Here is a 20,042-nt window from a genome sequence, read left to right on the forward strand (position 1 = left end):
GTATCGTTATTTTACTAAATCACAATTTTATTAGTACCTGGAAAACATTGCTTTTCACATGTGCATTTTACTATGACTGATGTTCTTTTACCTCAAGTGTTTCTTCAACCTAATCAAAGTCAACAGAAGTTAGGTAAAGACTCATAGCTTCCTCTTAAAAGTGAACAGCTGCAAAACAACATTTGTTACATAATTTAAGGTTTTAGCTTGTGGATTGACAAAATGCTACATGCTGATATTGATGAACTTTTGAACTTTAAATGTCTTCTTCATGATTGAGCAAGTCCATTCTGACATGTTTCTGATAATGTTCTTTCAGAATTAGCAAATAGGAATAGCACTAAAACAGTCACTATATGGCTCAATGAACAATGCTTGAGTATAAAACAAGAGTCATGAGTGTCTGTGTCTGTCTGTTTTTATAATCCTTTGAACGTGTGTCAGTGTGTTAAGTAGTTGTGAAATGATAGAGACTCCAAAGTGGCATTGATTGTAACCTATATAAGCAAAATACATACACAGATTAAACTTAAAAAAAGGAGTAAATTGAGAACAAAATACATAAGCATTGCTGTCCCCAATTTCAAAGTTAATTTACTGCTAGTTAACTTTTAGTGTTAAAAAGTCGAAGGCTTAACCCTGCGTTTTTTTAAAGTGAGAAATGCTATTACTATCACTACATTACATCACTTACAGTCCACATCTTCACACACCAAAATCCATTTAAACGTGAATTAAAAAAAAAGGTAATCATATGTGCCCCAAAATACATTTTTATTTGAAAAGCGATAAACCTGTATGTTCAAATACAGCCTGCTGACAAGAGAGAGATTACATTTTGGTCTGTAAAGATGAAATTTTGGTCTGTAAAGAAATATTCTATATTGGGTGAAACAAAAACTCATGTTTTTAGTTAAAGTAAAACAAATCTTTAAAAAAAGCATTAGAAATTTCTAATGATTAGAAAGCATTAGAAATCTCTAATGATGTTATTAATGTAACAGTACTTGTTCTTGTGGAATCAATAACAATAAAAAAATAAATATCAAAGAGTATCAGTGGGCTGTTCATATGCCTATGTCATTTTTCCTTGTTTTAGGGAATTTTCTTTTTAACCAGATGTGATCATTGTGCCTGTAATGGAAGGGGAACCTTTACTAGATCTGTGTCGCCTGACTGAGGTGGAGCAGAACGTAGTTCTCAATGTTCTGCAGTGAGATGCTGAACTACGCAATAAAGACGAAGGGAGAATACGGTCAGTCTTTGTACAATATTGAACCTATTTGGCAAAAATAAGTCATATGAGCAATGCAAGATGAACTGATTGTGTTTTCAGGAAGCTTCAGCAGACTGTGTTAGACCCTGTCCACCTGCGCTCTCCCTCTGGAGCGTGGTTTCATAAAGAGCGTGCTAAGAGATATCAGAAGGGTGGAACTGTTGTTCATGCCTCTATACGCCATAAGAAACGTGAAACAGATCACATGATCTCGTAGTGTAGTGTTTATGTATTTGTGTGTGATATACATTTGTTGTCTCTGCACTTAATACTCTGTTCTTTGTTTTATTTTTGTAGTTATACCTCTGACAGCAATATTTGATAAAGAAAATTGTAACTCTTCTCAATTACATGAGCAAAAAGAAGACAACAAAAGTACAGAGACAAAATTGCAGGAAAATATAAGTGTAAGCGAGGAGGACAAGGGTCAAGAACTGAAGGAAAGAGAAAAGGATGATGGGGAAAGGTTGGTGCAACTTTTGGTGACATCTCAATATAGGACTGAACAAGCTGAATGCATCTAAACAGTCTGTGTATTATTATGATGATACATACAAATCATGTGAATGAGAAACAGGAAATTTCATATATGTTTAAAATGCTGTTTAAACATGTAATATGGTTGAACTCTCTGGGTCTCATTCTCTAGTTTTGTACTCAAGTATATGTGCATAAAGCATGTGTATGAACATGTTAGCATGCAGATCATGGTTCATTAATATGTATGAAAACAGTAATCTTGAATGTTTTTTTTTCTCTGTGCAGATATCACTTGTAATCAATTATTAGTCTAAATATGATCCACTCTCTTATATTGTGATATTTCCTTTTAAGACCCATTCCTGTGGTAACAACAAAAATCCAGCACAAGACACATCTCAAAGGTCAACTTACATTTTAGATTATATTATTTATAGGCTACTGTATGTGAGACATTTCTAATGTTCTTGCTTTGAACAGAATAATGCAGCAGAAGAACAATATCTTAAAAGTAAAATAAAATATAATGACGGTTGTCAAAATATACATTAAATGATTCTGAACTCTACTCTTCTCACTTCACTTTTCCTTTGCGCCCCAGAAAGTGTTGGAGAGAGAATACAAAATCAAACTTACAGTACTCAACTATGAAATGTTGCCTGTAACAGTACAAAGTGCGGAGACTGGACCTCCAGGCTCGTGTGCTGAGTATGTCAGTGTGGCACATGAGGAGGAGGAACCTCTTCCTGGCAGAGGTGGAAGTGAGGCTAGGTCAGTGATAATCTGATATATTTAGTCAACTAAACCTGTGATAGTCAGATTCTCATCATGAGTCTTTCTCTTAATGTACTGTAGGTTAAGTTAAGTCCAGATGACATTATCAACAGAGGAACCATTCTGTTCTCAATTAAGTTTGTACCTCCAGGTTCAGAGGGTGAGTCTGAACAGGCACTTCATATTTACAATCTCTATATCTGCATTTATATGCAGGACGATTGATCAATTACATGTGGCTCATTATCAGTCTATCTTTGATCAGGTATCTCTGCTGATATAAAATATAAATATAATATTTTTTTTTGGAAACACACTCTTTTAAGTCTGCATGGTTGAAATCCCCAGCTAGACGAGAAAAGCATCAGCTAGTTAAAGCTAGTTGGCAAAAATCAGAGCCAGTCTGCAAATTGTGGACGGTTGGAGTTGACAAATTTGGGGTTTGAAAACTCAGGGGTTGAGTTTCAGTGTAAACAGAGCAAAAAAGAGAGTTTTGAAAACAATGGCGTGGCTGCCCATATTCGCTCTGTGTATCCTTGTCAACATGACATCATGCTCATTGCTGTACCTGCATGAATGGTCATGTGACATGCATTTTCAGTTGGGTAGTGTGGACAGAGTACATTTCAGAAATGCAGTGAAAACGCAAGTGTAGATGAGGATCTACTAGTGTAAACAGGGCCTTAGCTTCAAACTTTGATTCCATCGGGTCTGAGGATATCAAACACGTTTTTACATTTTAAGCCAATTCTAGAACACGTGGTGGTGTATGACGTGACCTAACTGACTCCATTCACCTCCAACTAGTCATGAAATCTGGGGGAGGGAATGAAAATTCATTGTCTAACAACTTAAAGTTGTTAAAAGTTTTTAAGAATAGTATTTTCTTCTTTCTTCTTTCTGCTTGTGGTCTCATGGTGAACAACAACATAAAAAAAAGCAATCTATCTATCTATCTATCTATCTATCTATCTATCTATCTATCTATCTATCTATCTATCTATCTATCTATCTATCTATATTATTTTTCTTTTTATTATTAAATAATGTTTTTTTGCAACCAGTGTTTATTTTTACTTGCATTAGAGTGAACTAAAAATAAATTTCTAAAATAATCGAGACATTCTTGTAATACATGTTAAATGTTATTGCATTTATTGTCTTCTTTCTTTAACTTTGCCTACATTTTTTCCGCTACGGCAGTATGCAGCGTTACTTCCCATCTCCCATTTCAGTTTCGTTTCCCCACTGGGTGTGCCTGAACATTTCGAGCATGGCGGAGAAGAGAACCAGTGGCTGTAAGGTTTCATTTATTTTACTCATCTCATGCTACATTGTACATCTACTCTTGCCTTTACGGTCTTGTATTACGTATATAAATATCGATTTGATGGTCAGGGTATATTCTGGCAAACCGTTTACCAATCTCAATCGGCAAAGCAATCCGTGGTAGGCTACACGCCTCTACCAACACACGATGGGTAACTCGCGAAGCACAAAGTTCCTCCGTGTTTTCTCAGCACTGTATCATAGAAAAGTAGAACATTTAAAATATTTCAAAGTTAAAGTTCATGCAAACAGATTTTAATAGACAAGTTTCAGTCAAATATTTATGGTTTATGCCTATAACAAAACCCAGTGTTAAAGCAGAGCGCAAACAATTATATCTGGAACATTAGAATACTGTAGTAGACTATCCAATATGCGCTCACTTCTGCGTATCCATCGCGGGCATAAAGAACACGATTTTTTTAACGATCACAGGTATATGATCATATGTATGTATATATATATATATATACATATATAAATATATATAAGTTATATAAATAAATTACAATATCGTATTTAAGATTTGGTTTTAGGACAGCTTTGATTAAAGGATTTGATCCACTTCAAACGTTGACTACTGTATACACAGACACACACACACACACACACACACACACACACACACACACACACACACACACACACACACACACACACACACACACACAAATAAAACAAGTAGTTAGAATATAAATATTTAGAATATATAAAGAAAGTGTTTTCTTTATGAAAAACAAGTAGCCTAGATAGAAAACGAACAGAGAGCAGGTAGAGGGTCAAGAGTTTTCTTTATTTAAATGCAAACATGTAAACAAATATGTACAGAATTATGTGAAGTTACATATTTACATTATTTTTACAGTTACATTGTGTGACATAGGTAAGTAGTAGTTTTCAGATGTGAATGGGTGGGGGGTATTTTCTTGACGTCATCAAACCAAAGTCACAGTAAGTGTATAGACTATAGAGTGATGTATCATTCCTCAATCCTGATATGAATCAGTCTTTGAAAGACCCATTATTATAGACAATTCAGTGACAAATTATTAAACACAGACACTTGAATTTATTCCTGAAAGAATCTGAATCTTGGACGAATAGATTGAATAAAAGGCTTCTTCATTAACACAGTGACACCGACACCTAGTGGCGATATTACTTTCATAAGTATCATAAAGTAGGCCTATCATTTCATTTCGTCATTACATATTTCTGTGTTAAAAATGTTGTATTAAAAATTAATCTCATTTCATTATACAGTAGTAATTGCTATGTAAAGGCATGTACAGCCGCCTGATCAGCATTAAACTGTAAACAGGCCTACTACATCTAAAATCAACTTCAGACGCAGCTTCTATCTCTGAAGGCTTAATTAATACTGATTTAATTATTACATGTATTTCAATTTAACATTATTATTTAAGAATTTAACATTAAGGATGACATAAATACAAACCCGATTCCCAAAAAGTTGGGATGCTGTACAAATTGTGAGTAAAAAAGGAATGGAATAATTTACAAATCTGATAAACTTATATTTTATTCACAGTAGAATATAGATAATATATCAAATGTTGAAAGTGAGACATTTTGAAATGTCATGCCCAATATTGGCTCCTTTTGGTTTCATGAGAGCTACACATTCCAAAAAAGTGGGGACAGGTAGCAATAAGAGGCCGGAAAAGTTAAATGTACATATAAGGAACAACTGGAGGACCAATTTGCAACTTATTAGGTCAATTGGCAACATGATTGGGTTATAAAAAGAGCCGCTCAGAGTGGCAGTGTCTCTCAGAAGTCAAGATGGGCAGAGGATCACCAATTCCCCCAATGCTGCGGCGAAAAATAGTGGAGCAATATCAGAAAGAAGTTTCTCAGAGAAAAATTGCAAAGAGTTTGAAGTTATCATCATCTACATTGTATAATATCATCCAAAGATTCAGAGAATCTGGAACAATCTCTGTGTGTAAGGGTCAATGCCACACACTCAATGCCTGTGATCCTCGGGCCCTTAGAGGGCACTGCATCACATACAGGAATCCTACTGTAATGGAAATCACAACATGGGCTCAGGAATACTTCCAGAAAACATTGTCGTGAACCCCACCGTTTATTCACAATGTCCCAATTGTTTTGGAATCGGGTTTTATATTTAGGCCATATTATTTTATATATACGACATTCTGTTTAAATGGTTAATAAAAATGATTTACCCCTAATAGGAAAGAACATTTCTGACACTGATAGAATCATTTCTGGTGAGTGCAGGTTTTAAGTAAATTAATTTCATTTTTCAGATTTCAAAATTAAATAAAAAAACGATTGGGATGAAACCCTGATTTTAAGCTGATTCTTCACAAAAACAACAGTTTTCTGTTGCTATTCATTTATTTTATGTGAGAATTAAGAATAAAAAAATTCTGCTGGCAGAATTTGGAAGAATACAAATCATTAAAGCACCAAAATCTGCATTTATCTTAAAGTAATTAGTTATTTTCCTATCAATACATAGCTGCTAAATATAATTTTTCACTTGCTGCCTTTCCAACCTAAGGAAATAGGGAGCAGAATTCTGCTTACTTGTTGCCAATTCAGACGAGATCTGATAAAGCCATGGATTTACAGTAGGCCTACTAAGTGTAGTTACTTCCAACCTTGATACTACATCAATAATTTGATAACTGAAGAACAGCACACAGCAGTGGATAAGCTGATGCTAGGTTTAGACATAACACAAGGAATAAATTAATTTGTTTTATTTGTACAGATTGCAATGTAACTGTAAAATAATGTAAATATGTAACTTCGTAGTTCTGTGCATACAGTATTTGTTTACATGTGCACTAGAACTGTTTGTAAGTGTGTATTGCTACTAGAACTTAAATTTCAAAGTACATCTGTGCAATAAAGGTGTTCTATTCTATAAATTCAGTATAATGAAAGTGTGTAATATATTTAACTGATACAGTAATTGTCAGGTAGAATGCTATTACAAACATTATTACAGTATGTCAACCATTGCCTTTTTAATTACATTGTATCTTTAAAATTGTTATATTGCAAAGCTAAATATATATATATTACATGCAGTACATGCATCTTCAAGAAACATCTAAAAACACATCTCTTTCATCTTTGACCCTCGAACTCTAACACTGTCTATTCTAATTATATTTTATCTATTTTTTTTATTTATTCTAACTGCTAGTTTTTCATCCAACACTAGCTTTCTGTATTCTTTTTCAATTCTTTCTATTTGTTTTTTTTTGTATTGTATGTATGTATTTATGGATGTGTGTTGTATATATATATATATATATATAGATAGATAGATAGATAGATAGAGATATATATAGTATTTAATAATTAATGATCTACTTAAAATGCCCCACATACTAAAACAAGTGGTGAGTGTGATTTCAAAAGACATTTAAACCATCTCTGAGTTTTATTATATCGTTATTGGACATACTGTAACTATGCCTGTGATCCTTAAAAAAATCGTGTTCTCTTACGAGAGTTCTCTCGTACTGCGTGTTAGCTAAGACGCTACGGGAAAAGTCTCTTTTCACGATACACTGAAGCAAAAAATTATCCTTAATTTTGAATTATTGTAAAGCGCATTTGCAGCATCACACAGCCATAGGCGAGACAGCTCGCTCGCTCATTGGCTGCTCTGCGGCAACTGCACAAGCCTATCAAGCGCAGGCTGATGCAACATCAGACCAATGAGGGCGCTCGCGCCCTCCATGCCACTTCCCGCCGAAACGGGTGTGGCCTAGCCCTATAAAGGGAGCTCGAAAAGGCTGACTCACCTGATTTTTCATCTCTTCAGTGAAGCTCACGCATCGTTGGATCACGAGAGGAAGCAAGCGTCGTCAGATAGCATCTCAGCGGGACAAGCCATTCCTGAAGCCGCTGGCCTACGCCGCCTTCCACTGCCATTCCTGCTGCCCGTTCCGGCGCCTATATCCTTTTTCGTATCCTCGTGTGTGTTCGCCCTGCGACACACACTCGTAAAAGAGCTGCGTCTTTTTAAAGATGCCCTCGTGCGGCTCGTGCAGAGCCCCGCTAAGCGAAGGAGACCGTCACGTCATCTGTGTCTCCTGCCTGGGTGAGGATCATGCAGCGCTCGCGCTCGCTGACGGCGGCTGCCCTCACTGCGAGCTACTGCCAATGGTGACTCTGAGGACTCGCTTGGCATTCTTCTCCGAGCCTGCATTGCCCGCTGCGCCGCAGCGCCGTAAAAAGCGCCGCTCCCAGCGGATTCCGGAACCGTCTCCAGCTCAACCGAGCTCGCCGGTTCACCCTGCTTCACTGGCCTCCCCTGCATCGCTTCCCGATGGTCAGCGCCCGCTGTCTGCTGCCGCGTCTTCCGAGGAAGTGGATCTCAGGGCCGCTTCGGAGGAAGAGGACACGTGCTCTCTGCTAGCTTCGGGCAGTGAAGGTTGGGTGTGGCCGAGCTCTCACCCAAGCGCGCCGCTGTTTCAGTTCCAGGAATTGTGACTGTCTCAGCGTTTTCTGCAACGCGCAAGCCTGTACAGTTGCCCGCTTGCCTGCACACAAAAGCCGTTATCACGGCTACCCAGATATTTCCCGAAAAGAGTGTAATTTCTGGTGTCCCGGCCACGGCCGATGGTGCTATAAATGTAGTGACGATGCCCACTGCTCAGTGCCCATCTCCACATATAAGCACAGCCCTTCACACAGGGCTTGCGCCCATAAAAGCGACTCAGGTCGTTCGCGCGCACTACATAGTAAACGTGCCCACTCCTCAGTGCCCACAAACACTATGTCACACACGACGTGTGGTTTCTGTAAAAACGAAACCCGTGCACATGCGTTCTGCCCAGGCAGACAGCGAGTCGAAAGCAGTAAATGTGCACGCTTACAGCCCACAATTACTCACAGACAGCACGAGTCCCACGGGACCCGCTCAGCCCTCCCTCACTCGGTTAAGCACCGTGGCGGGGTCGAGGAGGAGCGATCTGCCCGCTGTGATCAGCGCGCTCCCCGCCTCAAATGTCACAGGCATAACGCCCATGTTACAGCACATCGAAGCGCTGCCGTTGCCCAGCCAACAGAGCATGCTTCGCATCCAACCCTTAGCCATTCATGCAGAGGCATGGTCAGCGCTTCCAGGGGTTTCGGATTGGGTGCTAGACATTATAAAGAGAGGCTACTCGCTACAGTTTTTTCGACGCCCTCTGCGCTTTTTAGCGCGCGTTGAATCTACGGTCAAAACAGAAGTAGCACACCTACTTCGGGCCGAAATATCAAAACTGTTGAGCAAAGGCAAGCTCAAAGCGAAGGGGGGCTGTACAGCAGATACTTTCTAGTGCCCAAGAAAGACGGGGGTTTCAGGCCCATACTGGATCTAAGACAGCTGAACAAGGCATTGGTGAAACACAGTTTCAAAATGCTTACGACCAGGAAACTCCTCACGCATATTCGCAGAGGAGAAGGGTTCATGTCGATAGACCTGAAGGACGCGTATTTTCAAATACAGATAGCGTCACGTCACAGGCGATACTTGAGATTCGCCTTCGAGGGCCAGACATACCAGTATACAGTCCTGCCGTTCGGCTTGTCCACGGCTCCTCGTACGTTTACGAGGTGCATGGACGCAGCGCTTGCTTCTCTCAGACTCAGCGGCATGCGAGTGCTGAACTATTTGGACGACTGGCTGATTCTGGCGCAATCACGATCAGAGCTCGTGGAGCACAGGGCCATTTTACTCGATCACCTCGAGAAACTCTGTCTCAGTGTCAACTGGACGAAGAGTTCGCTGAACCCCAGTCAGACGATACTGTTCTTGGGAATAGCTCTGGACTCACGCTCCATGACGGCGCGGCTGTCGCCACAGTGCACGTTGAGCATTCAGCGAGCTCTTTCCGCTGCGGCGCAACCTTTTCGCTCAGAGAATTTCAGAAGATGCTAGGTCTCATGGCCTCAGCATCACCAGTTCTTCAGTTGGGCCTGCTCCGCATGTGCCCCTTGCAGTTCTGGCTGAGCGTGGATATCCGGTCAGTTGCTTCTCAAGGTCAATCAGAGCTGTGTCACAGCCTTGAAACCCTGAACAGCGAACGACTGGTACCAATCAGGTGTAAGCCTGGGCAGACCGTTCTTTGGCCTGTGGTCAGAACGGGAAAAGCTCCAACATATCAACTGTCTGGAAATGCTGGCAGTGGAAAACGCGCCGACGCGTTTTTGTCCCCGAATCAAGGGCCACCACGTCTTAGTCCGTTCGGACAACATGTCTGTGGTGTCCTACATAAATCGCCAGGGCAGTCTCAGGTCCCGAAACCTGTACAGGTTGGCGGAACGCCTCCTGGTTTGGGCTCAGCGCAACTTGTGCTCGCTGAGAGCAGTTCATGTGCCTGGGCTACAGAATCTGGGTCCGGACAGACTGTCCAGGAGCAACATTCCAACGGGCGAATGGTCTCTACACCCACAAACAGTCCAGCTGCTGTGGGAGAGATACGGCAGGGCGGAAGTGGACCTCTTCGCGTCCCACGAAAACGCTCACTGCCCCGCGTTCTTTTCCAAGAACGAGAGCGCGGTGTCACAAAGGTGGCCGTGCCGCCCGCTCTATGCCTTTCCAGGAAGCCTTTCGCAGGTGATAGAACGGGTGAGGGAAACGAAATGCTCAGTACTGCTGGTAGCCAGGCCCGGTTCTAGAACCAAATCACTGAGGGTGCTTCTGATTATAGTGAGGGTGCTGCTTACATAATCGTAGGAAATAGCTCAGTCATCAGTCAGAAACATATTATCTCAAAATTGGGGATGTTGTATACAACAATACTACTGTAATTGCTGTTATGTTAAACAATATACGATCTGGCAGTAAATTATAGAATAGCATGTAAACAAGCAGCAATCTACACTTTGCAAAACATTAAAACATGCCACACATAGCCTACCTATTGTGGTGATACCCTTGTTGTAACCAGCTTCAACTTCAATTGAACACTCTTAGAAAGCACTGCTGCAGTAACGTTATTACACCAAGGTATTGCTGCTATATTCTTTATGACAACTCCAATAACAACGATAAGCAGTTCAAAACAATTGACAGCAAAAGACCAAGAAGCTGCGCTAGATTAATGTTACACAACACACATAACGTTACACAAAATACTTATTGTTCATGCTACAATTATTAATAATAATACTTACAGGTTGTGATTCGGAGGAGGAGGAAGAAGCTAATCCAAATATATTCAGTACTGTAACCTTCCTTCAAACGGCTTGCGAATCCAGTCTTGAAAGCATTTATGTTGGAGAACATTATGTTGGAGAAACGTCATTAAAATGACGCGAGGTTCGAGCTAAACTTCTGTGTTAGTAAATATGAACTGTAGCCACTGACTCTTCACATGCTTGTCCCTGGGCAGTGGAAAAAAAAGGTCACAGAACACAGCGCGTCTTGTCGACATGATGTTTATCAGCTGAGGTATTTTGAATGTTTTTACGTTTTCTGAGCGGGAAGCACGCACGCAAGCAAAGTGGGCAATTAAAGAGACAGCTTCAACTTTTGCGTATCGCGATCACGAAAGAACAACTACAATGCATTAAACATGAAAGCATAACGAAATAATTTATTTAATATATATATATATATATTTGTTTAATTTTATTAATTTATTTATTTTGTGTAGGCTATCCTATTATAGGCAAGAGTGTGAAATCCGTCTGTGTTTTATTTTCGGCAAAATCTCGTTTATGTGTGCTATTAATAATTTTTCATCTGAGGGTGCTTTCACTTTTATTTGAGGGTGCTTAGCACCCTCAAGCACCCCCGTAGAACCGGGCCTGCTGGTAGCACCACTTTGGAAGAACCAACCATGGTTTCCAGATTTGATGCAGTTAGCAGACACTGCCCCGTGGCCAGTGCCGTTGAGGAGGGACCTCCTCTCGCAGGCCAGGGGCTCGATTTGGCACCCTCAACCGGAGTTGTGGTCCATCCATGTGTGGGCACTCAACGGTTACCCGCTGATCTCTCAGTGGGAGTGCTAAACACTATCGCTCAGGCTAGAGCTCCGTCGACTCGACGGCTGTATGCCTCGAAGTGGTCAGTATTCTCCAGCTGGTGCACAGCTCGGGGACGTTCACTCCTTAGTTGTGAGGTGACGGAGGTTCTCTCCTTCCTACAGGAGCTGTTGGATAAGGGCAGAGCCCGATCCACGCTCAAAGTTTACGTGGCAGCTATCGCAGCGTTTTCTGAGACAACGCTCGGTCAGTCAATAGGAAGGAACGACTTGGTCATCTGCTTCCTTAGAGGAGCTAGGAGGCTGAATCCTCCCAGACCTCCGTCAGTCCCTGTATGGGACCTCTTGACGGTTTTGGAGGCCATGAAGGGTTCTCCTTTCGAGCCTATCCAAACGATTAGCCTCAAATGTCTGTCATTCAAGACAGTGTTCTTGTTGGCAGTGTTCTTGTTGTTCTAGATATGGGACGGAGGGTTCCCCCCTCCTGTTCTAGGACTCTCTGTGAGTCCCTCTGGTGATTGTGCACTGTAAATCCTGGGCGTCGCTTCCAGGTTTATTGGTGTGTGATCTCAGCACGCACGGCGCTTTACATTGGGTTCCCGTAGCATCTTAGCTAAGACGCAGTACGAGAGAACTCTCGTAAGAGAACGTACTCGGTTACTAACGTAACCTCGGTTCTCTCTAGAAGAGGGAACGAGTACTGCGTTCTCTGCCATGCGTACGATTCACTCTGGTTCGCTTCAGCGATGAAATAAATCAGGTCAGTCAGCCTTTTCGAGCTCCCTTTATAGGGCTAGGCCACACCCGTTTCGGTGGGAAGTGGCATGGAGGGCGCGAGCGCCCTCATTGGTCTGATGTTGCATCAGCCTGCGCTCGATAGGCTTGTGCAGTTGCCGCAGAGCAGCCAATGAGCGAGCGAGCCGTCTCGCCTATGGCTGTGTGCTGCTGCAAATGCGCTTTACAATAATTCAAAATTAAGGATAATTTTTTGCTTCAGTGTATCGTGAAAAGAGACTTTTCCCGTAGCGTCTTAGCTAAGACGCAGTACTCGTTCCCTCTTCTAGAGAGAACCGAGGTTACGTTAGTAACCGATTACGTTCTTTATGCCCGCCATGGATACGCAGAAGTGAGCGCATATTGGATAGTCTACAGTATTCTAATGTTCCAGATATAATTGTTTGCGCTCTGCTTTGACACTGGGTTTTGTTATAGGCATACACCATAAATATTCGACTGAAACTTGTCTATTAAAATCTGTTTGCATGAACTTTAACTTTGAAATATTTTAAATGTTGCCCCGCCTTCTACTTTTCTATGATATAGTGCTGAGAAAACACGAGGAACTTTGTGTTTCGCGAGTTACCCATCGTGTGTTGGTAGAGGCGTGTAGCACAGATTGCTTTGACGATTGAGAAACGTGATTGGTAAACGGTTTGCCAGAATATACCCTGACCTTTGATGCTTACTGTATGTATATTACACCGTTAAAATATCATTTTATTTGACCGAAATTCCGGAATCGTCAGCAAGTTATGGTTTAGAGGATGAAGTCAGTGCAGTGAATGTTTTTTGCCACTGAATTGGACGCTCCATTTTATTCAAAGTTCGATAGATATTGATTAAATATTTCATAAACATTTTGGCTTTAATAAGATAGCACTTAAACGAAATGAGTTCGTTAGGACCCATAATTTCCTATTTCAATCTGAATGATCTGAATACTGGCTGAATAAATAAGCTTTCCATTGATGTATGGTTTGTTAGGATAGGACAATATTTGGCTAAAATACAAGTATTTGAAAATCTGGAATCTGAGGGTGCAAAAAATCTAAATATTGAGACTGCATTTAAAGTTGTCCAAATGAGGTCCTTAGTTACATGTTACTAATATAGCCTATTTACGTTATGAAATTTACAAAATGTATTCATAGAACATAATCTTTAATTAATATCTTAATGATTTTTGGCTTAAAAGAAAAATCTATAATTTTGACCCATACAATGTATTTTTGGCTATTGCTACAAATTTACCCGTGCTACTTATGACTGGTTTTGTGGTCCAGGGTCACATATATCTGCTTAATTGCACAGTAGGCCTACATCCCAGTCCATTTACACAACTACACCAGACAGACAGAGTGAGTCAGTGTACCTGCGAACCGTGACAGTCACTGTACCCTCCTCCTAGAAGCGCTCCCAGAAGAACTAACCTGTCGATTGTAATTATCAATAAGAGGGTGATCCAATATGTCCCTATCAGGAACCCAACTTCTCTCCTCTGGACCATAACCTTCCCAGTCCACCAGGTAACTGGAAACCAGGGCTTGAAAACGAAAAATTCAATCGGTTCACTCCGAGCAGAATCGATATTTTAACGTTTCTGTTCCTGCGTTCTTCTGATATTATTACCGTTCCAAAACCGGTTCGGGTGGAAGAAAAACCGGTTAATAAAGTAATTTTTTTAAAACAATATTCTTTGACTATACAAAGCATAATGGGTAATTTCGCGTTCCATGAAAAAGGTCTATAGAACATTAATTTTAAATCTTAAATTTCACTCCCTACAATAATAGTAATATAATAATAATAATAATAAAGTAAAGCGTTTTCTTTACTCAAAAAGAAAAGGAAAAAATAGAGATCTAACGTTAGTCAATAACCCGTTGCGGTTAGTCGAATGCAATGCATCATTTCTAGATTTTGGCCAAATGTAGGGTACTAAAAAAAAAAAAAAAAAAAAAAAAAATTCTATCACCACTTTAAAGACATCAAAGTATTTTAAGATATTTACAAATGTTTGCTGCATTGTTAAAAAAAAACTACAACAACAACACTTGTAGCCTAACATTGTGTTTTGAGAGTGAAAAAAAAACTTTAAGTCGCGGCTCACGTCGCATTTTATTAAATGCTTGTATACTAAATGCTTGTAGTCTAAATCAAAATGTTAACAAACATTATAAAAACAGTACTTTACATTAGTTTCTCTCCAAAACAAATCATCTAAAGGCTATAAAAACGTCAATCCAAAAACAAATGAATTTACTGTGAAGTTGATGCCTACCTCTCTCATTCAGCATGAATCCAGATGTTTCCATGTTCCCGATGAATCCGGATGCTAAAATATGATTTATTATATAGTATTTGTATTTTCATCAACATAAAACATTATTCTTCACATTGGCTTTATCATCACAGTGAGGCAGTCACGCTGAATGGAGTAGTGTAACTATTTATTTGTTTCTATTATTATTTTGTTTTGATAATGAACAGGCTTCAATAGCAAAATGATGTTGCGTCGGCATGATGGTCATACCAAAGCTGGTTGGTTATACAGATATTATTCAAAGCTTTCAAGCTTTTGCAAAATAATTAAAATAAAGAAAACTACTCTCTGCTGTTTAGTTTTCACATTGCACATTTTTTGTTTTCGTTTCGTTAATCTGTCAATATGATTTAAGTGAAATATATTTAGTGTATATGCCTATATTCCTCTTTATGTAAGCCTATAGGGGTTTGTTTTTCTATGTTCTTCCATTCACAGAAGCGCTGCAGGTGCATGTGATCTGTTGAATTCATCTCAAACTATCCTCAAATAAACTCAAACTCAAGATAAACTAAGGGCGGTGCATTGCCATTGCGACTTACCTATGATGAGATCACAGCTAAGCGACATTTCACTAGTTGGCTTCAGCGTCACATTTCCATATGCATACTACTGGAATTCGTGATTGGTTGACAGCAAATTTTTTAAATATTAAATGGAACGATAAAATAACAATATTAGCCGGTTAATGGCCATTTCAAATTTTCGATTCTGTTCGGAACTATAAAATTTGATTTCGTTTCTGGTTCTGTTACTGTCAAAATTTCGTTTTCGTTCCTTGAACCGGTTCAGAGCCTTGCTGGAAACTGCATCCTCTCTGTCTCGAGTCCAGAATACAATTGACTGAAATAGACAGGTTCCACATATATAAGGTGTGGTTGGGGGGGTAACTGGAGTGGGGGACTAATAGACGAATAAAAGGGAGTTTGAGGTGGACTGCCACAAAATTAAGGATCTTAGTGACAGTGAAAGGGCTGCTAAATTTGGGAGCAAGTTTACTACAAATGGAGCAGAATGGAATGTTCTTGGAAGAAAGCCACACTTTTTGACCCATTGCGTAGACAGGAGACTTTGACTGGGGGCGATCCTCCTCCAGAACTAGGAAACCTAAACTGCACTCAAATGGAGAGAGGCCTGTGGACAACACTGGCAACTAGTTATGTGCAAATTCAACCCATGAGAGTTGCTGACTCCAGGAGGATGGATTCTGAAACACCAAACATTGCAACACCCGCTCCAAGTCTTGGTTAGCCCACTCAGTCTGGCCGTTGCTCTATGGATGTAAACCAGAAGAAAGACTGACACTCGCCCCCAGCAACCAACCCAAAAAATTATTTCCAGAATTTTGAAAACAATTGGGGTCCTCTGTCAGAGATCATGTCTGTTGGCCATGAATGCAAAAGACGTGATCAATGACAGTACAAATAAACAACCTAGTGGGCAAACGGACAGAGGCGTTATCCCTTGCAAGGCTGTAAAACGGCTAAACATAAATCTTACTCGGTAGTATGCACTACCACATATTCTAATTATAGTAATGCCATTAAAGAAATAATTAAGAAACATTGGTGTATACTCTAGTGATTTGGTGGGCAAAACGATTTTTGCAGATCTGCTCCTTTTTTCTCACTACAGAGAGAGTAATATTAGGGACTTTCTTAGTCAGATCAGATACTTATGTATCGATGTATCTCTTCCGGTAGTTTAAAGTTAATTTAATTCTTAAAAATTCTAATGGACTTTTTTCCAGACAGACGAGAGCTTATTAATAGTGAATGTCTGACTGGTTTCTTTAGATTATTCTATGTGGCTTCTTCTAGCTGGGATCATACTGCTGGTGTGTGCTGCAGGTAAAGTGTTGTCTATGTAAAAGAGAAAACCGCACACAACAGGAAGGAAATGCAGAAGTATATTTTGCTTTGTGTTTTTTAGTTAGAAAGAAGTTGATTAAATGAATTGTGTGATTTCTATTTATTTTCTTCTTAAGATGCCAGACCAGTTGGCGGCAGAACAGTTCCCGATTTTGGAAAGATGTATCATGCCAAAGGTATTGTTGTCTAATTACATACAGTACATCTCAGTACAGGAGAGTTAATTTTACAGCTGCATATCACTTTTATGTAGGTGAACTCTCTCTGCCACATTCTGAGATAAAAGAACAGTTTGAAGCTTGGTACGACCTTGAAAGGAACAGAAGTCGAATCGACTATCATAATGGTCAGTGATCTTCTCAAGATAAAGTCACACAGTATTGAAATCAAAATAGATTTTGTATGTAGTTTTTCATCATTGATGCTGTCTATACAGGCAAAGTGTGTACCTATCTGATTGGAAATGACTTGGACTATGGTGCCATTTATAAGATCACACCAGTCACCAATGAAACCGAAATCCAAGCTATTAAGTTTTTCCAGCTTAATGGTACCAAGGAGAATCCAATACGTCCACAGGCAGCACTGCCTGATCTGGAGGGTTTTGAAGTATGTACTACTTAATGGCCTAGTTCACATAAAAATGAAAATGTCATGAAATCATGTCATTCATACCTAAATGACTTTCTTCTGTTGCAGTTTGAGAAGATGGAGAATTATAAAGATGTTCTGTGTGAAGTCTGGAAAAAAGTCACACAGGTTGGCCATAAGAAGAACACGTACCATCTGTGGGTCACACGTCCAGAGGGAAGTGAATCTCCAGCCACCCCACACCGCTTTGAGATGGTGGGCTTCAACACTCTTTTGGAGTCCCACAATGACAAATACACTATTGACTACAGTGACTTCAGCCCACAAACTGAGTCTGACATTTTCACACCACCTGGAGGTAACTGGAAAATAAACATTCAGTGAAATGCTTTTGGCTAACCACACATATTTCAAGATTTTAACTAAATTCAAATTATTGGGGTGTATAGCCTAATTTGAGGCTTTTCACAAATTAAATTTATTTAACTGCTCCTGATCGAGATGGAGCATCCCCAAACTCAAACATGTTTAATATTTATTACTGACTCGATGACATGATACCTGCGATAGCCAATGAGAGTGAGCAAGCAGAGTCACCTACTGGTTGTTGTGTGTTCCATAGCTAAAATTTGCCTAGCAAAAACATGCCACGAAAGTAGAGTACTGAGAAGAACATCACCCTGTTCTTTTTTTTTCTATTTTGTTTTTTGTTGTACAACAGAACATACGCCAGAAGAGCTAGCTGACAGCCTCAGTTGTCCTACATCTTTCTTCTCTAGTAACGTTTGATCTCACAAGTGTCTTTGAGATTTTGTGTCACAGTGAAATCATTCCTACAATCAACAAGTGTGTGGTCTTGCGGTCTGGCCAAATCATCTAGTGTGCACGTTTAGAGAATTATAAGGCTAAACATTTGTTGAAACTGTCTTCATTTCAGTGGTCTCCCATTGTTTTAAAATCGGTTAAGATTTGAAAATAATCTAGTGTGTTCCAAGCCTTTGTCTGCTTCTTTTGAACTTAGAGATCACCCAATCAGAGATTCATAGTAGGGATGGGCGAATCAATCCTGAATTATCGATATATAAATATTGATGCAAGTATCGAAAGTATCGATACTCAAAAAAAATATCGATACTCAGGTGTTTTTTTTTACCAGTGATTTTGTTTATTAAACAAAAAATAATGCCAACAATATGCCTTAAATTGGATGAATAACCTATGTTAGCAAATAATGTAAGGGAATGTGTGGAAGGGATTTTCCTGCTCATCTGAACACACGCAAATGTTGCAAGGCAATCAATTACAGAGAGCGTTCACTCACTTCTGACAGTGCATTTGAATAGAGCTGCGTTTCACAAGAGTAGCCTATAATAAAAAGCATTTATGTTTTTTGAAAAGGCAGCCCAGAATAATACAGAAAAAACATAGGCTTATGTTTGAGTTATTTCAAAATAAACCTATTGAAATTGAATATTGCTCATGTTCTATTCTGTATTGTTAATATAAATCATACACTCTCCGAATAAAAAGGTTGCATTTTGTGCATGCAACAGTATATTACTGGCAGTCCCTTATGACAATGAACCGTGGTAAAGTGAACATAGTTTAACTATAGTATTTGTAGATTTCCTTGGTTACCACTACAGTAAACATATTTTAACAATGTGTAAACAAATATATAACCTAATAGGTTGCAATTAAGGCGTATTGAATGTTAAAATGCATTCCAAAAATAAAGTTCAGTAGGTATTGTTACCCATTGTACTCATAATAATTAAATAAATTTCATAATCTAAAAATTCAGTTTAGAAGTATCGTATCAGTATCGATATTTACCATACTGGCCATTAAAAGTATCGGTATCATATCGAAAACAAAATATGTGGAATAGCCCATCCCTTATTCACAGAGGTATTATGTGTTTAGGAATGACCTGGGGAGAGTTTCCTGATCCTGTTGAGGAGCATCAAATATTGGCCAACCCCCTTCAAGACCATGTCAACACCTCCCCTGTTAGCCATGCCCATCGTCTGTTTGGCCCCTTTAAGGAGAAGTTTAATCGTCAGTATGAAAGTGAGAAGGAGCACGAGGAGCGTGAGAACTACTTTATACATTCTCTTCGGTGAGGAAAAACAACAAATATTGCAATGTAGAAGTACTAAACAATATGTGAACTTGTCAAATTTAAGATGCATTTTATTTTGCATCCTCTTCCTCCTCAGGTTTGTGCACTCTATGAACAGAGCTGGTCTTACATACAGTCTAGGTATCAATCACTTCTCTGATTGGTCAAAAGCAGAGTTGGCCAGGATGACCGGAGGTTTACGGATTCCAGATCAGCAAAAGGATGATACAGAATATTAGTTTGTCATGCAAATGTAACAGGAAGGGGGGGGGGGGGGGGGGGGGGGGGTCCTTATAATATGCATAAAACAAGTTGAAATCATCTTTTCTTCCCTCTAACTATTTTGGTTGGGACTTTTTTGTTTTCCCATTCAGAAATTGTTGGGACATTGTTATCTGCTAGTGCTATGAGCTCATGTTACTGGTTTCAGCAGACAAAAACTCAATTAAACAGTTTTGAAATCTGTGAGTAGTGAAAATGTATTTGATTAAGGACATTA

General features: G+C 39.5%; 1 protein-coding gene across 1 annotated transcript; it reads left to right on the plus strand.

Moving 5' to 3' along the window:
• Nucleotides 1-3,746: 3,746 nt before the first annotated feature.
• On the plus strand, nucleotides 3,747-20,008 carry LOC132104253 (counting factor associated protein D-like). Its single transcript, XM_059509574.1, has 7 exons — nucleotides 3,747-3,828; nucleotides 16,944-17,003; nucleotides 17,081-17,173; nucleotides 17,264-17,436; nucleotides 17,527-17,776; nucleotides 19,345-19,540; nucleotides 19,641-20,008. The coding sequence occupies exons 1-7, from the start codon at nucleotides 3,804-3,806 to the stop codon at nucleotides 19,780-19,782; spliced, it is 939 nt and encodes a 312-aa protein (XP_059365557.1). The 5' UTR covers nucleotides 3,747-3,803; the 3' UTR covers nucleotides 19,783-20,008.
• Nucleotides 20,009-20,042: the final 34 nt, after the last annotated feature.

This window comes from Carassius carassius, chromosome 25, assembly GCF_963082965.1.
Source record: "Carassius carassius chromosome 25, fCarCar2.1, whole genome shotgun sequence".
NCBI lineage: Eukaryota > Metazoa > Chordata > Actinopteri > Cypriniformes > Cyprinidae > Carassius > Carassius carassius.

Coding starts and splice junctions, on each gene's coding strand:
- LOC132104253 (XM_059509574.1), top strand. CDS start 3,804: ATGGCGGAGAAGAGAACCAGTGGCT. Junction 3,829..16,943: donor GGAGAAGAGAACCAGTGGCT/GTAAGGTTTCAT, acceptor TTTCTTCTTAAG/ATGCCAGACCAGTTGGCGGC. Junction 17,437..17,526: donor CTGATCTGGAGGGTTTTGAA/GTATGTACTACT, acceptor CTTCTGTTGCAG/TTTGAGAAGATGGAGAATTA.